At 46.9% G+C, this 22803-nt stretch overlaps 1 protein-coding gene across 5 annotated transcripts; it reads right to left on the reverse strand.

Moving 5' to 3' along the window:
* Positions 1-119: 119 nt before the first annotated feature.
* tcf3a (transcription factor 3a) lies at positions 120-22256 on the reverse strand. 5 transcript variants are annotated; one of them, XM_080011311.1, is made up of 20 exons: positions 21955-22256; positions 19652-19748; positions 19143-19215; positions 14848-14921; positions 13255-13330; positions 12428-12468; positions 11918-12053; positions 10966-11015; positions 9246-9345; positions 7990-8123; positions 7721-7871; positions 7548-7606; positions 7337-7415; positions 6295-6371; positions 5990-6163; positions 5748-5859; positions 5531-5657; positions 4732-4976; positions 1874-2020; positions 120-1753 (listed from the first exon to the last, which is right to left on the reverse strand). In XM_080011311.1, the coding sequence occupies exons 2-19, from the start codon at positions 19703-19705 to the stop codon at positions 1881-1883; spliced, it is 1902 nt and encodes a 633-aa protein (XP_079867437.1). In that variant the 5' UTR covers positions 19706-19748; positions 21955-22256; the 3' UTR covers positions 120-1753; positions 1874-1880. The 5 variants fall into 5 exon arrangements, with proteins under 5 accessions (XP_079867437.1, XP_079867436.1, XP_079867435.1 ...); XM_080011310.1 differs by lacking the exon at positions 4732-4976 and adding an exon at positions 2402-2643 and having other exon boundaries at positions 7990-8126; XM_080011309.1 differs by lacking the exon at positions 4732-4976 and adding an exon at positions 2402-2646 and having other exon boundaries at positions 7990-8126.
* Between the last annotated feature and the right edge of the window lie 547 nt (positions 22257-22803).

The raw sequence follows: 22803 nt of genomic DNA on the forward strand, positions 1-22803 counted from the left end.
AACAAAAATGGCAATTGGGTAAAGTCACCAGAAAGGTTACAATGACACTCATGATCCCTTTCAAATTTCATTTTACCCACCCCCCCACCCCCCCCACCCCACAAACACTTTTTTGGGTTAAATGTAGTTTACCAAAATACAATTTGCCCTCAGTCTTCTGTTGAGTCTTCATATTGAGTAAGCGCGACCTGGTGGCCGAGGCTCGCCGGGGCGGAGAGAGCGTCCCCGCGGCGGGACCGGAAAGGGGGCATGCAGATGTGGGGACTGCCGCTGGCGTCGTCTGGAGCACAGGATGTCCAGTGACCACATGTCTGCATGCCTTGGCGGACGCTGCGGCAGTGGATGAAATGACTCGGGTTACGGTGGACGAGGAGGGCAGGGAAGGTTCCTCTCTGCTCGACACGAGTCCAAACGGCCGGCATCCGAAACGGGACGCTTGAGACGGCCGCGCCCTCGACCGTGCGACCGGGATTGCGGCCGATCCTCCGCTCATCGCGAGTCCTCGGGTCCCGTGGCGGCATATCACCCTCTCATGGCAGTCTTTCAATTCTATTACCCGTGGCAGTGACGTTAAACCTGCACTATGTAACTTTTTGACGAGGAGAGAGCGCGCACGCTTTCTTTCCGATATAAATAACAAAAAAAAATATCAAGTGTATATAAACAAGAAGTTGATTTGGTCAGAATTGACCGGTGAGCACCGTAAGTGATGCTTGAAGCACGTCGGGAGATGAGGCTCCGTAAGATACGCAGTGAAAGAGCAGACAAACCAACAGGCGTTTGACTGGACTCGGCTAGAAGACTATTTCTCTCCATTTTCTCCCTCCCCGCCGCCAATTTTTTTATTTTTTTTAAGCGATACTACGTCATAAGTTCTACGTTCATTTCTCTCTCTCGTATCGGAGGGGGGATAAAGGACTTACAGGAGCTCTTGCAAGGTTACATAGTGCAAGTTTAAAAAGTTTGGAGGCCAAGTGATCATGGGGGTACAACAAGTACCAAACGTACTCCTTGCTGTAAGCCAGTGACTGTGGTTCCATTTTTCATCTAAAAATAAACAAAAAAGGAAACCTACAGCCCTTAAGGACTAGCACACAAGGAAGAGGTTTCGTCCGTCGGTATTTCAGTCATCCTATTAGGGGATAATAAAAAAATGCAGCAAAAACGCAACACTATGCCTGCAATAAGCAAACGTAAGATAAGTATTTTTCAAACATATAATATACTCTGGTGTCCTTTTTGCTTGCAATGAATGTAAGACCTCCTGTTCCGACGGGAATGCCGATTTGTATCCGAGGATACAAATCCTAAATTTTGCTCACATGAGCAATTGATCCAAAAGTACTATTTGATCCAAACAAATTTTGCTCCCAACATGAAAAGCAACTTTTTCTTCTTTCTCTCTTTTTTTTTTTTTTACCCTTTTTCTTTTTTTTTTTAATTATTATTATTTTTTTTTACAAAAACGTGACCAGTTGACCCAACCTCCTCCTTATGGTCAATTTAAAAACTCTTCCAACACAATGTCCTTTCCAGAGTTCATGGTTTCGTTATTGTGGAGATTCCTAAAAGCTCTATGAATTAATGAATGAATGTGCTTGTTACTCTCTGATTCATGGTCAGGAATGTGGCCACTGGCTTTTTCGATTATGAGGTGTGTGTCCATGTTTTCCATATTTTGATTAACACGCACTGCGATGCATGATAACAGATTAAGGCCACGTGTTTTTAAGGGCTGTACAATCAACAGGAACTGAAAGACAAAAAAAAAAAAAAAAAAAAAAGTGGGGAAATGATTAATGACCGGCCGTACAAGCGCCACAAAAGTCAGTTTCAATTCGTCACTTTACACGGGTAAACCCATTTGCCTCACCTGAGAATCACATATGGCTCACTGAGTTGTGTCCATCGCCTCCTAGACCAGGGTGACCCCCGCCGAGCTGCATCTGGGGGTCCACTCCAGACACCTTTTCTTCTTCTCTCCTCTTTAGGCAGGCGGCCTTGGGGTTTAGATTACGCTCTTTGAGAGGGAGGACACGTTGGTGAGTACCACATTGTAGAGAAGAGAAACAAACAAACAAAAAAAAGCCAAGTTTACATAACCTGCTTTAGTATAAAGGTTCACAATGCAGCTGTGAATGAAGAGAAAGGTCAAAACACATGGAGGGGTGGGGTGGGGGGTTGGGGTGGGGTCACACAAGGAAAGAGAAGAAAGGAAAGTGGATGGTAGATGAGACAAGTTTAGCAGCAGAGCAGGAAGACACTTCCATCCCCTTCTCCTTCAGTCCCTTTGTCATTTTGTGTTTCCGAGTTGGCCGCCCGGGTTGTCGGAATCGGCTTTTTCGGTTTGTTCCGATGAGCTGGTTAGTGGTGGTCCGGAGGTGGCGGGGGCGGGACCTACCTCGCACCTGCTTCTCCAGCCCCAGGATGATCTGGGCGGCCTGCTGCAGGATGATGAGCTTGGTCTGGGCCTTGTCATTCTGCATGTGGACCTGACACATGCGGCCCAGCTCTCGGAAGGCCTCGTTTATGTCGCGCACGCGCACCCGCTCCCTAGCACTGTTAGCCAGGCGGCGCTCGCGCTCTCGCTGCTCCTTCTCCTCGGCAGTCAGGTTCTCGTCGGCCACCGAGGCAACGCTGCAGCTGCTGCCGGAAGGAGAAGTGGGGGAGTTGGGAAGGGCTGGTTAACAAACCCAAACCGCACCCTTGCTGATCCTGATCCTACCCCGAGGCTTTGACTTTAGACTCAGATGTTCGGGCTCTAAATTACCGCCCTGAAAATTTCTCTTAGCCCACACCCCCCTCCCGCCTCACCCCCCTTTCCTTTGAAGCTACTTAGTAAGGAAGTGGGGGGAAAAAAAGGAAAAAAAAAAAAACTTCCTAATGTAGTCCCTGGCAAAGTTTTTGCCCCTTCATGTCTGGCCAAGCGTGACGTAAGCTTTGGACCTGCTACAGGAAGATTCCGGTGGAGTCGGGCTGCGTCGCAGGGGAGAGCGGAGCGGTGGAAACAAGAGGACACCGCTCTTTGATATTTCTGTCGTCAATTACCCAGAAGCCTTTGAGACCGACTTTACCTTCTAATCTCGCACGGAACAAACGGGGGGGGGGGAGTGGTCGAGCTCTTTGCCACTTGAGGTTTGCCTTTTTTTCCCGACACGAGAGACTTTGGGTGTGCGATTTAATGCAAAGAACAGGACGGAGCGAAACGCTGCGGTTAAACTGACCGGGAGAGACATTTATAGTCCAGTCTAAACCACCTTAAAACGAATAAACAAAAAACCAAACATCGGGTCTTTTTTTTTTTTTTTTTTATAATTTTTTTTGGTTGTTGAGGTCCAGGGTGGGAGTTAAAGGGGGACTGTTTGAGGACTGGCAAAGAGAGAGAGAGAGAGAGAAGGATGAGGGAGAGAGGAAGCGGTACCCTCTGCCAGGAGGTAGAGTGCAAAGCCACAGAGGAAAAAAAAGCCAAGAGAGAAGACAGAGGGCATCATGTTAAATACATCAGAGAAGGGGAGATGTATTTATCGGAATATGAGGAAGAGGAGGTCACTGCTGCCATCTGTGAAAGGAAAAAACGGGAAGGAAGGTGGGGAGGAGGATGGACGAATGGAAGTCATTGTACAGAATAGAGGGCAGCAAAATGAAATGAGAAAAATAAAGGAGGGTTAATGTCTGAGTCCAGGTCATGCGGCACACAGACAACTGCACTAAGGAGGTGGAAGGCAGGTTAACGTGATGACAGACAACTCCATGATAATCGCCTCGTAAAGCAGTGTGCAGGGCGGTCAGCACGGAGACGCATAGCGCGGAATTAATGTGAAGACAGAAATAAAGGACACTTATAGTCAAAGGAAGAGAGCAAAGCTACAATTTAGACTCTTCTGACTCATTAAAAAGTAGCCTCGATTATATCGAGCACGTACCTCAGCTATCAGAACGTCTTAACCATAGCGAGCTCTATTGGTTAGGAACAGCGTAATGAGGCAAGAGTGGTAAGAAAGCAAATTAGGGGACAAATAAAAATGGAGATGTTAATTCGGTCGGGGGTGGCGCACAGAGACATGTTTTCGAGGCTAAGCGACACATTCCGTGTCTGCGGCGGAGTGTGTGCTGAACCAGAGAAATTAAAACCTCACAGGATGAACAAGAGAAATGGGCGCATCTCAAAGCGCCCGCACGCGGCTTCACTTGTTTGGTTTCTTCCCGTCTCCTCTGTGTGCAGATCGCCCCAATTTTGCGGCGTGGAAATAAGTACACTTAATGCCGGGCGATATGGCCTTAAATTCATGTTCTATAAATATATTTGGTAAATGACGATAATGACTTAGTGTAGATGTTGAGTTGAATATATTAAGGTTACTCCAGGTTTTTGTTTCTTCGCCAAACTTACCAAAATTTGACCAAAGTCAGGGGTTTTGAAAGAAGGAGGAACTGTTTTTCATTTTATTATTTTTTTTCTTCCTTAAACAAATCCTCTTGACCAAAGGATTAGATTAGATTCAACTAATTGTCATTGCACAGAGTACAAGTACTGAAGCAACGAAATGCATTTCTCTGCATTTTACATATTGCCCGGCACACACAAATAACGCCGTCTACACCAACCACGTGTGTAACTAGAGGACTATGTGACTGAATTTGAGCCAGAGACGTGGGGGAGCACAGAGGTGAAGCTGCGTGGGCGTTTTGGATTCTCGTCCTCCTCCTCGTCCTCCCTGGGCCCCCACTGACCTCGCACTTGCTGCTCCAGGTTGAGTATAACGTTTACGGCCTGGTGCAGTATGAGAAGTTTGGTCTGCGGTTTCTCATTGCTCAGATGGAGCTGACACATGCGGCCCAGCTCCTTAAACGCCTCGTTGATGTCCCGCACGCGTAGTCGCTCGCGGGCGTTGTTTGCCACCCTCCGCTCTTTCTCCCGCTCAGCCTTAACCTCCACCGGCAGATCTTCGTCGTCATCATCCATGTCACCATCCAAACTGGCGGAGAGCCCAGCGACATGGCAGATGGGGTGGGGGGGTGGGGGTGGGGGTGGGGGTGGGGGGGAAACAATAGTTTGGGTGTAGGGAAACAATAGTTTGGGTACAGTTTGACCTGAAAGTTATTTTCTCAGTGGCGGAGTGCAGTCACTGCACTCCGCCACTGAGGATCAGTCTGGTTCTGATCCTGGACCTTGTCATGTAGCCGTGTAGTTCTGGAAACATTAAAAATAATAAACGATTAAGGGGAAATGTCCCATTTTCATGAGTGCTTTGTTTTTTCTGAAAGTTCTCTGAATTTCCCCTCCGGTGATTAATACATTTTTATATTGAGGATCTTAAATTATTATGTTTCCCAAATAATACAAACAGAAAAGTTAGGTTTAGAGTAAGCAGAAGTTACTTACGTCTTAGAAAGAAACAAAGCTTAAATGTGTAGTAAACGATCAACCTGTAGTGATCATTAGAAAGACTGTAAAAAAAAAAAAAAAAAACCATACCGTGTATGAACCTTTTAAAAAAAAAACAAATTCTCTGAAGAAAGGTTTAGACACCTCGTTCGAATGCGAGCCTTCATGTCCTTCTGCTCATCGTCTGACTTGTCGGCGATGGAGGAGTTCTCGTCGTCGTCCTTGTCCTCGTGCTTCACTTCGCTGGAGCGGGAGAGGCTACCGGGCAGCCCTGCGGGGAGAGAGCGAGAGAAACCAAATCACACTCACAATACCGGAAGAAGGAGAAAGGAAGAAAGGGCACAAGGAAGTAGGGACGCACCATTGAAACTGTCCTGCTGGGAGCCGGGCTGAACGGAGGAAGAGCCATGGTGGCTGTGCAGCAGCCCGCCACTAGAGGGCAGGCCAGGAGAGTCGTTGTGGTGACTGGAAACCTGCAGCACACATCCAAGGAAGACGGCTAGCTTTTATTGTGTTGAAGTCACATTTAATTTTAATGACGGCAACGATGGGCCGCGCGGTCGTCAAATGCAGAGCTCGAGTCTGCCGCTTTGTGGAGCTCACCAGTCCGGGAAGGCGACCAGCCATTCCCATCCCCGCGCTGCTGAAGGCTTGCGACAGTCCTCCGAGGCTGGACGTGAGCAGGCTGTGCATCTCTGCCAAGCCCGGCCCTCCCTGCCCGCCGGCGTGGCGCTGGAGGACGTGGATGGCTTCTTCTAGACGGTCCTCCATTTTGTTCTGTTGTGGAAGCGGTCGGTGCAAAGATCGCCATTCAAAACCCCCAAAACCGACCATGCCTTCTACTGCTGTAATGGTGATGATGTAAATAAATAAATAAACAAACAAACAAACAAACAAACTGGACATACCAGGGCTTGAAGTCCTCCTTCGAAATTAGGTGAAGGCGTGGCCTGTCCGGAGGACCGGGTCCACTGGGAGGCGGAGCCTGAGCGGAGAAAGAGACGCATGGTGTAAGAGGGACTGGATGCAAGGGGGTGATCTTAGTCCTCATTTTCGTCTTTGTCATTTTGTGTCACTTGGTCTTATTACATAATACATAAATTCCAACAACTCAAAAAAATGTGCCCTGTAATTAAAAAAATATATATAATGGGAGAGCGTTCACTTTGCTTTGCTTTATTCATCTATGCAAATTGACTTGTTCGGCTTCATTGCTCTTTGCCAACTTGTCTTCACCACGCCTGAGGATTTCTTTTGAAGAGCAGTGGGAAACTAGAATGCAAACTGCAGACCGGTGATTTTATCACCAGTGATCCCCTATCAAGGACCCTCTATTTGATACGCATTGGGCCACGGACCCTGTGTGTTAAGATTAAATCTCTGGGAGCTCTTTCCTATTGTTAAGGTATAAATAAAGTGCAAACTTCTATATCTGTCTACACCACAATGAAGTTCTAAGTATTAAGGATTTAGCTGGGGACCGCCTGGAACCTCTTAAAAGGACCCCCGGAGTTCCCCGGACCCCATGTTGAGAACCACCGCTCGACCCTTGTGCAATATAAAAGGTATACAACAAGAGTTCATGAGTTCTAACTAGTCTATTGTTTCACCGAATGGTCCAAAAGTGACATCATGAATCAAAGCCAATATGGATATAGTCTGGGTACTAAACCTTGGTGAGCACATCATGCGGCTCACGTGAGAATTTTGAGGGGGGGAAAAAAGAACAACCTCAATGATTAGTCAGCAAAATTCCTTTAACCACAACTCCCACGGAGAATTTCTCAGTTCCGCCGTCGGCCCGATAGATGGGGCTACATCCAGGCTCGGGCCACAGGGAACATGACATATTTTAAGAAAGGGGGTTTTTGTCATTCCACCCCAAGACACCGCACAAGTCCCGCTGTGGACTTCTAGTGACCTTGACGCTGATCATGGCTGACCGCTCACCTGATATAGCCTGCGGGGAGCCAGCAGGTGGGGACGGAGAGGAGGGGAAGGTGCTGCTGTTTGTGTCCGAGGGATAGATCTTACAAAGGAATATTTGAAAAGATCAAAAAATGTCACATATGCAAAACAATGTAAATAACTTATGTAAATATCTCCATGATTTTCTTATGAATATCAGGGGTTTTTCAATTTTTTTTTTGTTACCACTTACAGATGCCAGGGCTTTTCCAATCTCATCGCCTGAACTTCCAGGAGCCGTTCCTCGGTTGGCTGAGGGGGGTCAAAACGGTCGGCGATACATTTGGTGTTAGAAGCCAGGACAGCGAATTGCATTGAAGAAGTTGAGGGGGTTTAAAAGACATGCAGACGGAGAGGAGTTTTTACCCATAATGTTATCCGTGCCGTTGAGTGGGGGCGTGTGGTTGGGGAGCCCATAGCCGCTTGAGCCCGAGTGGAAGCTGGAGGGAGGTGCCCCGTTCACCTCACTGCCGTGCAGGGGGTAACTCTGTGGTGAGAGGGGCTGTGGGTGCCGTTTCTGCGGGGGTGGGGTGGGGGCAAGATTTATCTCACAAAACCCAGAAAATGAAGACTTCTCTATGCGGTAACAAACCAGACGGCATTGGCACAGTGGAACGCGAGGGCGGGGGCCTCACCAGTCGGTCCTGGGGGTTGATGGCGGTGAAGGGGCCGTGCTGGCCCAGGTGGGGGGAGTTTCCCAGCATGGCAGAGTAACCAGGCTGCACCATGGACCCTGCGGAGCCCCACGGATCAGAGGAGGGGTGGAGGCCTTCTGTCAAGGGGGCATCCAGGAGCAGTGGTGGGGCGTGTGTGTGTGTGTGTGTGTGTGTGTGTGTGTGTGTGTGTGTGTGTGTGTGTGTGTGTGTGTGTGTGTGTGTGGGGAGCAACCCACAGGAGATGAAAAGAAAGACAATGAGGGCCACATATGAGACATGTCACATCATTGTGACGACTTCATTCAAGCATGAGGCAGCACTCGGCACCCGGACGCTGCAGGGTGTTGTACTGGCTGACGCCCCGGGCAGCAGGCACTACTCTGCTGACTTACACATATGCTTAGAAACTGATTTCTCAACCATCCAGGACAATTTGGAGGGTTGGTTGCAACAGTGACTCTCACTCATGACAAAAATATTTAAGAACAACACTACTGAAGCCTGAGAGTCATTATGGAGCTCTTCACTGAGATTTTATGGGGAGTCTATGGTAACCACCTAATTTATGTTGAATAATAACAATTTGTTGTATGCAAGGGTTGAAATGTTCATATATTGTTTATCATTTTGCTTTTTGTTCCAAAAATGACTGGAATTTTTTTTTTTTTTTTTAATCAAAATAAGACAAACTCTGGACTCAAACTCAACCAAGTGTTAACAATCACATGGAAAAAAAGCACATTGTTATGAGTGTTTAACTATTCCTCAAATTCTATGAGAAATTTTTTAACTTGATACAACCTTTTCTTTAATAGAATTTGATTTTTTCCAAAGGAACTTCATGCGTAAAAGCCTATTTAGATTCCTTAATTCCTTTAGGCCATCTATCCCTTCATCCAATTCTTTAAACTGCTTATCTATCCATAATGACTGGTCCATTGTGCGTTAAAACAGGATAACTGCTTTAGCAGGTGGCAGTGGCACGAGCAAACTTTATTTAGCAGAATACATTTTTTACATAATTTTTTTTCCAATTCAATAGCATGAGACCGGTATAATTACATTGTTGAAAGGCATTCCTAACCACGTAGGGCACTAGGTTTCTCTTCTCTTTCCTCTTTTATATGAACCTACGACCAAACATCACTATCTGGGAGTGCCGCGTTACAGCATAGGGAAATGAAACAAAGTTCATCATCTATTAAGGTAAACACGGGGATGACGATGGTTCTGACCTTGCATGTAGAAAGGCCCGGGGTACACGTTCCCCGGCTTGGAGGCCGGGTAGCCGGCGCCGTCTCTGTTGAAGTCGTCTCCTGAGGCTGAAGCATACACCTATGGGTCAAAAAAAAAAAAAAAAGGTTGTGTTAAGACACAAACTCGAAAAGATTTTTTGTTTGCGCCGTAAGATGCGGCGCGGTTTGAAACGAGCTGTAATAAATAATTCACGTGAAACAGTTTTTGCATCATTAGTAAAAAATAAGGACAGAAAATGCACCTTGCAAGTGGCATTCTTTGTGACATATATAATACTCGTCAACATGATGCATTTAAAGATGAAAGAGAATCTATATATCGATATAATCTCTACTCGTATTTCCCCTGCTAGTAGGGCTTAACACTTAAATAAACAATATAAATTCTTATTCAATTGTCATCCCCCCATTTGAGTCCATCCCTTGCTGGAGTTAAGAGGCTAACAGTAAATCCTTCTCCCATGAGGTTGACATTCTTACTACCAATCAATAGAATCTGGGGCCCAACCCACTATACATTTCCTCATATACACGTCGCCATTTTGAGCTCAATTAGATTAGAATAAACAACATGCCCGATTTAGCACGGCTCTTCCGTGTCCTTTCCCTGGGCTCCAACCTTTTTTTATTTATTAATTTCTTTCAAACGACCCCATTTTACGTCTTCATTCAATAAACAGTCTGCTGCGACAATTTTGCAAACTGCGCCGCATCGGTTGTGCAGTGTCAGGGGGTTTTCATTGGGGTGTTTTTTTTTGTCGACCGCCTCGCCGCTGCCTTCGCCCATTAGCCTCTTAAATGAGGGGCATGGGCAGCGTGCTTTAGAGACCCATAACTCAAGACTCTCTGGATATGTCCATGGAAACAGGAGCCGCGGCGAGGTTTCGGAGGAGGGCCGCGTTCGGAGAGAGCGCCTTGCCCGATCGAGACGTTTCCGGAGCAAAAAAAAGAATTAAACTACGCGGCTCAAAACGAAAAACCAACCCCCCGCCCCCCCACCCCCACCCCCCAAAAAATAAAACCGCACTGAAGTTTTTCCTCTGCAATTTGATTAAACAGAGAGAGAGAGAGAGAGAGAGAGAGAGAGAGAGAAAGGAGAGGGAAAGAGAGAAGAGGGAACGGAGAGATGCACTCCTAATTACTGAACCATCTGCCGAGTCCTGGACGGCGGCCAACTTTACTGGCAGCTGGGATAGAGGGATGGGGGAGGGAGAGAGAGAGAGAGAGAGAGAGAGAGAGAGAGAGAAAGGGGAGGGCTGTTGGTGGGAGCGGCGGCGGTGGCGGGAGGAGGGGCGGAGCGGAGTGGCGGAGGGGTAAAGAGAGGATGGGGGGATGGGGTGGGGGAAGAAACAGACAAGAGGAGGAAATAGACTTCCCAGGGAGAGAGAGAGAGAGAGAGAGAGATTTTTCTTTTTTTGCATGTGTGTGTGGCTGTAGAATAAGCACCACCAGTCCCCCCGTGTAGATTCCCTTCAGTGGTCTAACAAGTCTACTTGGCAGGACGTGGGATACGTGGCTGTAAAATAAAGGGCCCACAAAAACAACACAATATAAATTAACATGGCGGACGAGTGACAGAGTGGATGTTTTTTTGGGGAGGGGGAATTTTGTTCCCTCCCCCTCCTTCCCACAGCTGTAAGGGAGCTCCAAGCCAAGCGACTGCACGGACCCAGATACAGGACCCAGGACGGGGACTCACCGAGGAGGGCAGGCCTGGGGGCACCTTCCTGATCTTTTTTGGCTGCGGATCTGAGGGGAGAGAAAAAGAGAGAGAGAGAGGGAAAGGGAGAAGAGACAGGGAGAGAGAGAGCGAGAGAGAGAGGTGGACACACAGGCACGCATGCTTTAATGTAAACACGCGTTATGCCGCCGCCGCCTACGGAGCGCCTAGTCGCTCCTCATCCCTCTCGGTCTCGCCAAAGGAATGTCCATCCATCTGTCGCCGAGGCCGCCTCATTAATGCCCCGTCCAAAAAATAATGATGAATAAAAATGTATCCTACTCCGACATTGTTCTCGCTGAGATTACGCTAAGCAGAAGTGAGATTTCTCGGGGAGTAGAAGTGGAGAAGTGGAGACGTGGGTGTCCGGATATAAACCGGAAATTGCCCATTCAAAAAACAAAAACACACACACATTAAAAAAATTATATATATATATATATATATATATATATATATATATGATAATCATATTATCTCGAATATTCTGTAATCAGATCATTTCCGCCCGAGGATTAATCAAGTGTTATGTCTTATCTCATCAGTAGGTGCCGGGTATTGGACAGATGCTCATGTTTTGATCTGATATTAACGGCTTACGATTCAATTCTAAATCAATATATAAACTTTTAATACGCAATTACAATAGCTCCCAAATTTTCAGTAATACCATTCTGATGTGCATTATGAAAACACATCACCCAACAAATTCAATCCAATACAGAAAAATAAAAATTTCAACCCAGTTTGCGTCTATGGGGGGGATTTAATTGAGGAAATATGTTGCATAACTTCCGACAACAACGTATGGATATTCTCATTTTCTTATCGAAATTGACACGATATAATTGAGCCGGGACGGAGTATGTTTTTTTTTTGGTTTTTTTTTCCTTCTTTTATTCCCCTCCTCCTCCTCCTCTCCTGCTCGTACCCATGCTGTCCTGCGGGGTTCTCCGGCGTGGGTTCCCCCCCTGGTACGAGGCATAGAACTGGGAGTTGGACTTCAGGCCGGACGGGGAGAGGGCGTCAGGGCTCGGCATGGGCATCTCGCTGGGCATGAAGCCCGGCTGTGGAGGGAAGGCAGCAGAGGAGGTGAATTTAAATTCAAGTAATCTTTATTTGAATAGGAAATCTTAATTTGAATCGCGCTATTTAAAACATACAGTTACAAAGTGCTTTACAGGTATGCTGCAGATAACATTAGCACAATTGGAGGAAGATTAAAACAGAGAGGGGGCAGAGAAAAGAATAAAATGGAATAAAATAAAACAAACAAATAGAATAAAAAGGAATAAAAAACAAATAAAATAAAATGGAATCAAATAAAAAAAAAAAAAAAAAGATAAGATAGAAATAAGATAAGATAAAATAGAAAACAAATACAAATGACTACTGACTACAGGAGGATAAAGGATAGAGGCTCGCGGCGTTGTGGTTTTACCTGCGTGCCGAACGAAGAGTAGGACCCTCGCTCAGCCTTTCCTGTTGGGGACGTGAGAGAGGGAGATAAATAAGGTCATTATGGGCGGGGGGGAAAAAAAAAAAAAAAAAAAAAGGGCGCTTTAATGTCACTATTAAATCACAATCTGGGTGTTCCCGTTTCTCCGGCCAGGCGCCTCCCATCTGCCACGGCGAGGCGTTTATGATGTGTACTATTTATGGCATCGAACGGCCAAACAACAACAAATTGGCCCATTATGAACGGTCCGAGGGTTACGGCAGCACACCCCCCCCCCCCCCCCTTCACCCCCATGACAGTTCGGATGAGGAAATCTATAGGCCGCCGTAATCCCTGGGGAGAGCCTTGTTTGCATGGGTGCCCTTTACCCCACCACCCCACACACAAACTGCCACACACACACAAAATCCCCCCCCTCCGCCCACCTCATCCCCGATTACCCCATTCTCATCCGTCGCCACCTAAGCATAAATATAGATTGTTCACAAAGAGGTATGCTCGTGTATTTAACCTGGAAGGACGCCCCCCCCCTTTTATTTCTCTCTCTCTCTCTCTTCACTTCCATCCCTCAGTTTGTTCACATTCACCCTCTTCTCTGCACAGTTTACTAAATTCTGCAGCTTTCAGAATCTCAGAAGGTGTGAAGATTATTTATTATTATTGTTGTTATTAAGATATTGGCTGTGAAATTGTACCTTTTTCTTTTTATTATTTAAAAAAACAGATTAGCAATCTCTAATACAGGAGAGACACGTGAAAGGTGGGAAAAAAATAAAAATAATAATAAATCTAAATCCAGCATTTCTTACCAACAATTCCTGAGCCGAATATGGGGGCCGAGGCGATGCCCTCGTGCTCGTTGTAAATGGCTCCTTCTGCATAGCCCTGGGGGGGAGGGGGAGGACAGCACAGGCTTAGGGAACATAACAAATACGATAGAGCCTGTAATTAAGTTAATAAAGATGTCACCGACCGCAATTAAGCGGCGCTGGGGCTGAGCCGCGGCGAGCAGTGGGCCTTCTTGCGCTAACGTCTATCGGGGCCTTTTTTTTTTTTTTTTTTTTTTTTTAATGCCATCGACGCAAAGCTGCATCGATATCAGGGTTTTATTGGGGGGGTTCCGTGGCGTTCGATCCCGAATTTCGATATCTAGCGCGGTTATCTTTTCAGTGTCAAAGCCGTATAAACAAAAGAAATGGTGTGGTGCAATGAGACTGGATGCAGTGATGCCACCTTGGGGTTGTTTGGAAAGCTGGGCAGAGACGGGGGAGTTTGGCACCTTGGAAGGAACAGAATACCTTGAACTCTGCATTATGACATTACTGTGGTTCATTTCTGAGCCTTTATAGCCCCTTTCCTACATGGAATCCGTAACATTGCTGGATAAAAAAAAAAAATCAGTAAAAAATAAGGCAGTAGGTCGTCATTCGCACACGGGCCTCCTTTGCGGAAACGTTACGTATGAAGTCTGTTCCCACATAGGTGACTGTTACGGTTACAGTATGTTATGAGTCACCATTATTATGTTATTTCCAGTGTAGATGCGATCGTTTGGGCAATCTGTCAGCAACGGACGTACATTCTCAATCGGTTAGGATTTTTTCCCTGCCTGGCAGAGACAAGCGCTTTGCTTCCCCTTTCCCCGCCCCTCCTGGACAGACTCCGTTCCCTCTGCTGCAATAAGGTCCCAGAGCCGCCATCCCTGGACGCAATAACCCTAACCCAATGTTATTAAATCAGCGTGATCATTTTCAACCTGTCCTACACTCTGTGCCTCCGGAGAATAAATATTCTCCACCCGTTCTACCTCTCCCTCCGGCTCAGCGTTCCGGTGCAGCCTGGCAGGCAAGTGAAGCGCCTGTGCCCGATGTCCCCGCACCGCACCCCTAACTGTAAAAGACACGGCCAGGGTCTGGGTGGCATTTTTAAGAAGAAAAATAATAAAATGTAAGAATATAAAAGACCTCTCTCTGTAGAGGCTGGACATGTTTCCGTTTCTCGTCTTTGAAGCGAGTGCCACGGTTCAGACTGGCCAATCCCCCCCCCCCCAATTTTTTTTTCCTTCTCGACAATAAATAACTTTTGCAATATTTGTACGAAATAAATATTTGTAAAAAACAACTTTTTGTGCTTCATTTGATTCAGCTCCACCCCTACTTTACGGCAATGTTAATGCTTTTATTCCCATACTCCTAATCAGCCGTACCAGCATTTTCCCAGAAAGATTCTAGGTCGAAGGTGGGGGGATTTACGGAACAACTTTAACGGACCATCAACACTGGCTTCTTTTCGCCACATGACACTTATACGAAAAATTGCCATGAGAATTACAGCTTTCAGTGCAAGTGGGACCCATCATTCAGGTATTGAATTTTTATTTTGAAGTGGCCGCCTGGACTTACCCTTCCCTGGCTGTAGGCAGGACTGTTCTGCTCCCCTGATCCCCAGGGGCCAGACCCGCTCCTCTCATCGAGACCTACACAGAGACACATGAAAAGTAGGCGATAAAATGTTAAGGACGTTCCATACAGTCGCGTGTGGAGGAATTACATATTTAAAAAATTAATAAATAATAAAGGTGACCCGCTTGGAGGTACGTTTAATTGGGAGAGATTCACTTCCACACTCACACAGAGATGGCGAGGCGACGGCACTGTCACATAGCGTGGATACAAGCTGTAGGAAGTTTGAATAATTAACACCCAGTATGAGGCTTCCAGAACCGTCATCGACATTCTTCCTTCTCCCACTCCCACACACACACACACACACACACACACACACACACACACACACACACACACACACACACACACACACACACCTTTTTCCATGGCAACAGTCACTCAAACAACTCACACACTGATATTTTTCCCCCCGCATCCTCCACTTAGCGCGGAGCAAAAGAACGAACGACGACAGGGGCTGACACATGTTCATCCCTGGCCGGAGAGCAGGAGAGAAAGAGGTGAACGTGATGGAAAGGAGGGCGATTTCTAAGATTGGTGAGGCAGAAATGTCTGCCTGTCACCCCCCCCCACCCCATCTCTCTCTCCCTCTCTCTCCTCTAGTACTGCAACACAGCATCTCCAGGGGGAAAGCTGAGGCTTAATTGCGTGCTGATTTGCATAATTGTGCATATTAATGAAGCCCCGCTTTATGAATATTCATATTTTTGTTTTGTTGTCTAATTAAAAAGCGGAGAGGGGAGGAGAGCAGCGGGGAGGGGAGGGGAGGGGGGGGGGGGGTGCCGGAATTATGACAGGATCAGCAGTAGAACAGACTGATGGGTCCAGAGCACTGAGAGCCGCTAGATTGCCGTGACAACTGTGATCTATACGCACGACACCGGCGGAATAAGAGATGAAGGAGACAATGTCTTGTTCCCTCTCTACGGCTGACTGTCACTCTGCGTGTCAATCACACAAAAGGGAGAGGGAGCGCCAGCCATTCATTCATTCATTCATTCATTTCAGCTGTAAATCACCGGTACACAAGCCTCAATTAGCTTAAGAAAAGGAGAGTCTCCATTTCCTTGTTTTGGGTCTTCCAAGGGTGTTGTCCCTTTGTTTACATTCGGATAACTGAATAGTTTGGGTTTTTGGGGAGAAAAGGGGTGAACTGGGTTGCAAGTGTGTATTCAAAGAGGCCCGAGTTATGTCATTCACCCCTCGAAGAATGAAAGCAAAGTGGGCCAGACTGAAAAAAATAAATTATATACCAAAAAAGATTACACCAGCTGTATGTACAAGTGCAAAATTCACAACAAAAACAAACAATCAAAACAATAAAAGGTCCATTTTATTTATTTGTCTATTTTAAGGGGGTGGGACAGGGCGCGGCCGAACTGAGCCGTCGAAAGACAGATCCCGCAGCCCGCAGGTATCCATTGCGTCGCTTCATTCTGACTGACAGGTGTAAAGCGACGGAGACGGATCCAAACTGACACCATTCACTTGGATGATAGTGAGACGTTATTAACAACATGCACCATGGGAAACATCCGTCGCCATGCCTCCCGATGAGCGTTTTGGGCCAAAAGATCAACACCAAACATCGGATTTTGTCATACTATCAGCAGTAGGACAATATTCAAGCGTATCAAGGAAAGACGGCATGTGTTGCTCTCAACCTTGGGTTTTTGACTTAAAATGGGGCACCAATTTCTATTTAGTTTACATCCCCCATCTATATTACACTGTTGCAATGTGGATTTTATTTACATTTTTTAGATAAAAACAAAGATAAACAACAACAAAAAAATAGATGATTACAATGCAAAAATACATCTTTTCTCGAATTCTCCCAATTATACAAAAAAAAAAAAGGTATACCGGTCCGCCCTGCCTGTGATTGACCAAAGTTATTTGAACTAAACTTGAAGCGAAATTTCCTGGCACCAACGGATGTATGGAAGGCATGGGAAAATTCATAGGAATTTACACATTAAGGCATTGTTGATGGCTGCGCTAATCGAAATGAAAGAATGGAGGCGGGGACTAATATAACAAAGCAGCATTACAATTCATAATTACGTATATAATGATTAGCATGTTCCTTCTAATCAGCAGATTAGGGAGATAATGATGAGAACACACTGAACTGCGAGACTATTTCAAATGTGATCCATTCTTTTATCCTTTTAACTTTTTAACAGCTCTTAGAAACAATTTGTTGACCGACATAATAATAATAATAATAATAATAATAACAATAACAATAATAACAATAATAACAATAAATAGATTAATAACAGATTATGCATTCATCCTCCCTTATAAAAAACATTTTTAGAGGATAATTCTATTTTATATCCCTAGATAAATTCATCATTGATGGCATTTGATTATTTATTTCTATATCGTCATTTATTTTTGATTTCAGATTACAGGGAAGGAGCCACTCCGGGAGCCTGCCGTGACTGGGGAGAGAGGCGGTGCGGAGGGTGAGTAAGGCCAGACGAATTCTCTGGTGAGCCCCAGCCCCCAGCGCAGCGCTCTGCCCAGAGCGCAACGCCCCTTTAAGCGCGGCTAGTCTATAATTACACAGGAAGATATACTGGAAACAGATAGTCAGCCTGAGTCATAAGCTTCATGAGGAAAACTCCTGCACATACATCAGCCGCACTTGCCGGGAAACTTTAAACTTTCATCGTTTGTCTATCTTTCTACCCTCTTTCTACCCCCCCCCCCCCCTTCAGGATACCGCTTTGGGCACCTAGAAGCGGCGAGCATGCCGTTTCAGTCTACGCACCTTCCTTCCCGTGGCGAACTGAGTCACAGAGACAAAGCATGATGTCAGTTCGAATCCCCAGAGGAGGGGGTGAACGCTGTCGATTGTTAACGCGGAACAATGTACAATAACCTGCGCCGATCCGACTGTTTCAATCTGTGAGTCACCAGAAATGCTGCAGACATCACACGACGAGCCCCGAGCCCCAGTGAGAAATACACCCCGACTCCAGACCGCGTGGCTACAAGCGGAACCCTTGTCTTGTCTTTTTGACTCTATTATGGAAAAGACTAGAGCGGAATGGGAAGGGAGCTCCGATCGACAACATGCGCGGTTATGTCAACTCCAGGCTAAATCTGTTGGGGGTGGGGGTGTCGGTACATCGGCGCGCTGATAAGCAGACCCCGAGAGTCAAAACGGACAACGATGATAGTAGATCAACTAGTTATACCATGGCCAATTCAAACTCTTCGTCACACTGGGGGGTGGGGGTAGCCTGACATTTAACCGGCTCCGCGAGGATGGCACACGGCAGCTGCGGTGTAAATGGCAGGGCCGCACAAAACAAAACAAAACAACTGATATCCGCCTGAAAAAATAAAGACACTGATCGCGCGATGGCTTCTGGGGCAGCGAGGTGGCGGGGCGGGGGGGGGGGGGGGGGGCTTTCGCGCATAGATCGCACTCCCGAGTCACATATGTTACCTGGGTGTCGAACCTTTCACCATTGTCTGCGCGTCCAATGGACACCGCGCCAAAGGACGAGGGGTAATCCCAGGGGCGGCCGTCAGATTGATAACGGCAACCTCTTTCCTTTGTAAGAAAGGGCCTCGCTGCGGCAAAAGAACATCAGAGTGGCCCTCAAGTGAATGAGAGAAATATAACCCCCCCCCCCCCCTTGTCTCGCCTTGCCTTTCATCTCTGGCTCCCCGACATCAATATCCTGTTTCGGTCGCACAGCTACCTGAGTGAGCTACTGCACGTGTAGAGGCGCAACCGTGGCTGTGGCAAGGAGCGTGGGCTTTCGCCGTGGGAAAATTTGATTTGCGTGGACTGTATCTCAGATGTGAGAGAACACTGAATGGCTCCCGTCGACACCCCCCACCCCGATATATTGTGACAGAGTGGCAACAGCTGAGGAGGTGAGGGAAGGGACACCTGCAAAGCAGAGAGGGGGGCAAGAGAGGAGGAGGTGGTGTGGAGGGGGCTAGGGTCGGATCTGCATGGCTTCTACGCCAAGGGTCTTTTTCAATTAGCTGCAAAAAGCCCATCATCGTCGCCCCCATCATCTTTGGCGGCAACGAAGAATGTCTATGCATTTCCTGTCCCCGTCCCATTGGAGGCTACGAAAGCAGGAAGTGGAACCTACGACTGAAACCGTGGAAGAACACCTCCAACCGCAGAGAGAGACAGCAAGAAAGAAGGAAAGACAGATAGAAAGAATTGGTTAAATGCCTTGTCTTACCTGAGCCTCCAAACTGACTGCTTGCTAGGGTGGTGGGTCGGTTCTTCCCGTTTGATACTGGTGGAGCAAACATCTGAAACAGAAGCGACGGGAGAGATGATACTCCTGCGTAATCCCGCGTGTGCTTCTCATGTTAGCTTTTCCTTCTGTAAAGGGTTGGGTTAGATGCAAATACAATCTGGTGTATGGCCGCTAAAGATCCCAATATTGCTGGGAAACAATCTACACATTCCAGCCTTGACTGCGTCAGCCATTACGCTAAGGCAAAGTGACTCATAACAAGAACAGTCTAATAAAATAGCGGCTGATTTACGGCAACCCGTCAAAACCCCCTAGACTAAGGCATGTGTGAATGTGCCGGTGCTTTATTATTTCGGCTTGCCTCCTTAGCGACTCTTGGAAGACTGTTTTTGAAAAGGTAAAGTGGAAGCCAATCGTTCTGTAAGCACAGACTCTAATGCAGAGGATGTATACTGGACTGAGTCAAGTATTCTTTAGAGGCATCTTACCGCACTGAAATCCAGCAAGTCGCTGAGCTCCTTGTCTGTTCCCACTGCAGCCATTCTGTGCTGCTGTTCACTTGGCCCTTTCAGTCTCAGTAAGCGACTGCAGGCAGAGGTGAGGAGAACATGAATACAGCTTGCCCGCTGTGCAAGGTGGTTAACTACCCTGTCTAAAGAAGGCACACAGTGGATGAATGTTCCGAATACATTCCAAGTTGATCATCAACACTGACAGAACCAAGAAGGCAAGTTAACTAAAGGATATTGGTGACTACGCCAACACTGAGCAACCACTCGCTAAGCTTTTAAGCTAGAGATATGTGATAGCATACGTAGTTGGTACACCAATGATTATGCTATTAATGCATAATTAATATCTACATTGTAAAAAAAAAAAAAAAAAAAAAGATAAAAATGAGATGCCCCTTGTTTAAAACCATATTGCATATTACAATTAACTCTGATAATGGAGAAAATTAATTAAATTTACTGACGGTGACATCATTTTCCCTGCTCGCCCACATCTAAAATGGGTTGCTGAATTACATCCCATGGTTTAAGCCACAAGATTACTCCACTCCCCTCCTTTCCTCAGCTCGCCAGGCCTGCCTCAAAAACCCCACAGTGCCAGGACAGTGGCAAAACAAATAGGCGATCTCTGACCAAATGCAATGTTAAACCACATAAAAGACCATTTAACGGCTACGGTTATATTATAACACAGTAGCACCATGGTCATAAGTGTTTGATATCAAGCAATGATGATTTGGATGTGAACCTATAATATGTGTGTGTACTACGCAGAACCAATTGTTTACATGCAACTGATGATCTAGTTACATGTTGTCTTTAAGGCTGCATTGCAAAAGAGCAAATGCAATTTTCTGAACTTCATAGACCAAGATCAGTACGTGCTGGGTTATAATATAACCACATAACTAATGTTCCTTTTCTTAAAAATGCCCTGTGTATGTGTGTGAATATCTTGAGAAAGCAATCGCCATCCCCATAATATCGTCAAATTATCGATATCGAGGTAGTCGTTTAAGAAAACTCGCGATATTTGATTTGGCCATGACAAAACCTCCCAGGGACCAGCATTAGGTGGATAGAGGAAATCTCGCCAGCTCGTGTTTGCTATAAATCAATACACATCTGACAAAATGTAGTAGCAGTCAATAGCCGCCCTTTTTGTGCAAAGCATGTAGAAAGAATAATAATCGCGGTTGTTATGACACTCGGGATTGTCCCGCAACTTGAGCGTCTCATTGAACCGAGGTCAAAATGGGGGAGCGGAGTTTGGCCCCTCCTAACAAATGGAAGTCCCATTCGCAAAAAAAAAAAAAAAAAAGAAAAAGAAAAAAAAAGGAGAGAAAAAAAAAAAGCCCACCCCCACACCACCCCCCAAGCCAGGCCTTTACCCAATTGGCGAAAAGTTTTAAAGGCTTAAAAAATAAGAATAATAATGATAATAATAAAATAGCGAGAACACAGCCAAAACAAAGGCCGGGCGAGTGTATCCACGAGCCAGCCTACGAGTTCTGCTAAAAGACAGGAAAACCTGTTGCCCGTCCAGCTACATCACCGATGAACACAAAGACTCAGTCCAGAAAAAAAAGTTCAAGTTGAGTGGGGGCCAAAAAAAAAAAGAGCCTAAAAATCCAAATGTTTTTGGGGTTTTTTTTTTTTCTCCTCATTTTTTTCTAAATTTAGGCGAAATGTGCGAAAAGGGGTGAACGGCGCGGCGGCTCGGACGTTCCGTGTTTTCCAGCCGAGATAGTGTCGCCTTTCAAAATTATTAATGATAATAAAATAATAACAATAGTATAATTTTCGCTTCGACGGTGGGAGGGTTTCGATGTGTACCAGAATGATTGTGGGGGAAAAGGTGGAGGATCGTGGGAGGCGGCGGTGTGCTAAATAAACTGATCCAAATATTTAACTAAACATGTGGCGAACAGGTGGAGAGACGCGCCTCTTTGAGGAATTAAACAATTGTATTAATGTTGTGTGTGTCGTTTCCATGAAATATGCGGTGACAACATTCAAAGCGGGGGGAAATAACAATAATAACTCCGCTAGAGCCGTGTGCCGATACAATAAAAGTGCCGGATCGTCACAGCCACGGAACAAAGAAGTGTTTAGACTGGAAATGTTGCTGGTCCAGGCCGGACAGACCTCCAGGACCCTCCGGCCCAGGCGCTCGCAACTTGGGGCTTAAGTTGATCGATAGGGCGATAAACGGCCGCGCGAAACAACTGTCCTTCGCATGCAAACGCCGGATTGAATTGCGGTGTGTGTTCCGTTACCTGGACTTAGGGATCGGGCATCCAGCAGAGAAGAAGGGCTCCCCGAGCGGAGGAAAACTAAGTTGGGGATCGGATCCTTCCCCGGGTCCGCACCGTGGGCTCGGTGAAGATGGGGCCAAAGACAATGTTAGAATATAACCTCCTCCGCCGCCGTGCCGGGGTTGGCGCTTCTCGTCGCGAAATCGACCGACGACGCACCTCGGTGGGAATTAAAACTCTTTGCAATAACTCCCGATTTTTGTTATTGTTGCGACCGTAGCCGTTTCATTTTCCTAGTAGACATTTTAACAGCCTCCTCCACATTGTCGGTCCCCCGGAGAAAAAAAAAAAAAAAAAAAAAAGTGTATCCCTCCGCGGCTCCGGCCCAGCGCGAGGGAGAGCGGCGACGCGAGACCCGCGAACGACTCGTTCGGGGCGAACCGGGACCTTTTCAAACGACTCGGGAGTCACTCCTGCGAAACCGAAGGGCGAGCGTGCGAGTCTTCCGCGCAGCAGCCGGGGCACGGGGCACGGGGCACGGGGCACCGGGCACCGGGCACCGGGCACGGGGCACGGGGCACGGGGCACACGGCACCAGCCCGAGGCGGCTGAAAGGGCCGAGGCGTTCGCGCGACGATCCGCGCTTTTCGGTCCACCAGAGCAGGCGCTTTCGGCGGCAGTCAATTCTTCCGAGAACTCCATTCTCCACGCCCGGCCGACCGACTCCCCTGGCTCTCGTCCATCGTCCGCCCCACGGCCTCCCCCGACCACGGTGGACCGTCACGGCCGAGTGCCGCCACGGAAGGGTCGGGATAGCGAACGAGTCTTTTCGACCGAGTCACTCGTCCAGAGACGACTCCGAAAAAAAAC

The sequence above is a fragment of the Zeus faber genome (assembly GCF_960531495.2).
Source record: "Zeus faber genome assembly, chromosome: 12".
Lineage (NCBI taxonomy): Eukaryota > Metazoa > Chordata > Actinopteri > Zeiformes > Zeidae > Zeus > Zeus faber.

Coding starts and splice junctions, on each gene's coding strand:
- tcf3a (XM_080011309.1), bottom strand. CDS start 19,705: ATGGCTGCAGTGGGAACAGACAAGGAGCTCAGCGACTTGCTGGATTTC. Junction 9,346..10,965: donor CCCCAGGCCTGCCCTCCTCG/GTGAGTCCCCGT, acceptor TTTGACCCATAG/GTGTATGCTTCAGCCTCAGG. Junction 5,860..5,989: donor CTGGTCGCCTTCCCGGACTG/GTGAGCTCCACA, acceptor TGTGTGCTGCAG/GTTTCCAGTCACCACAACGA.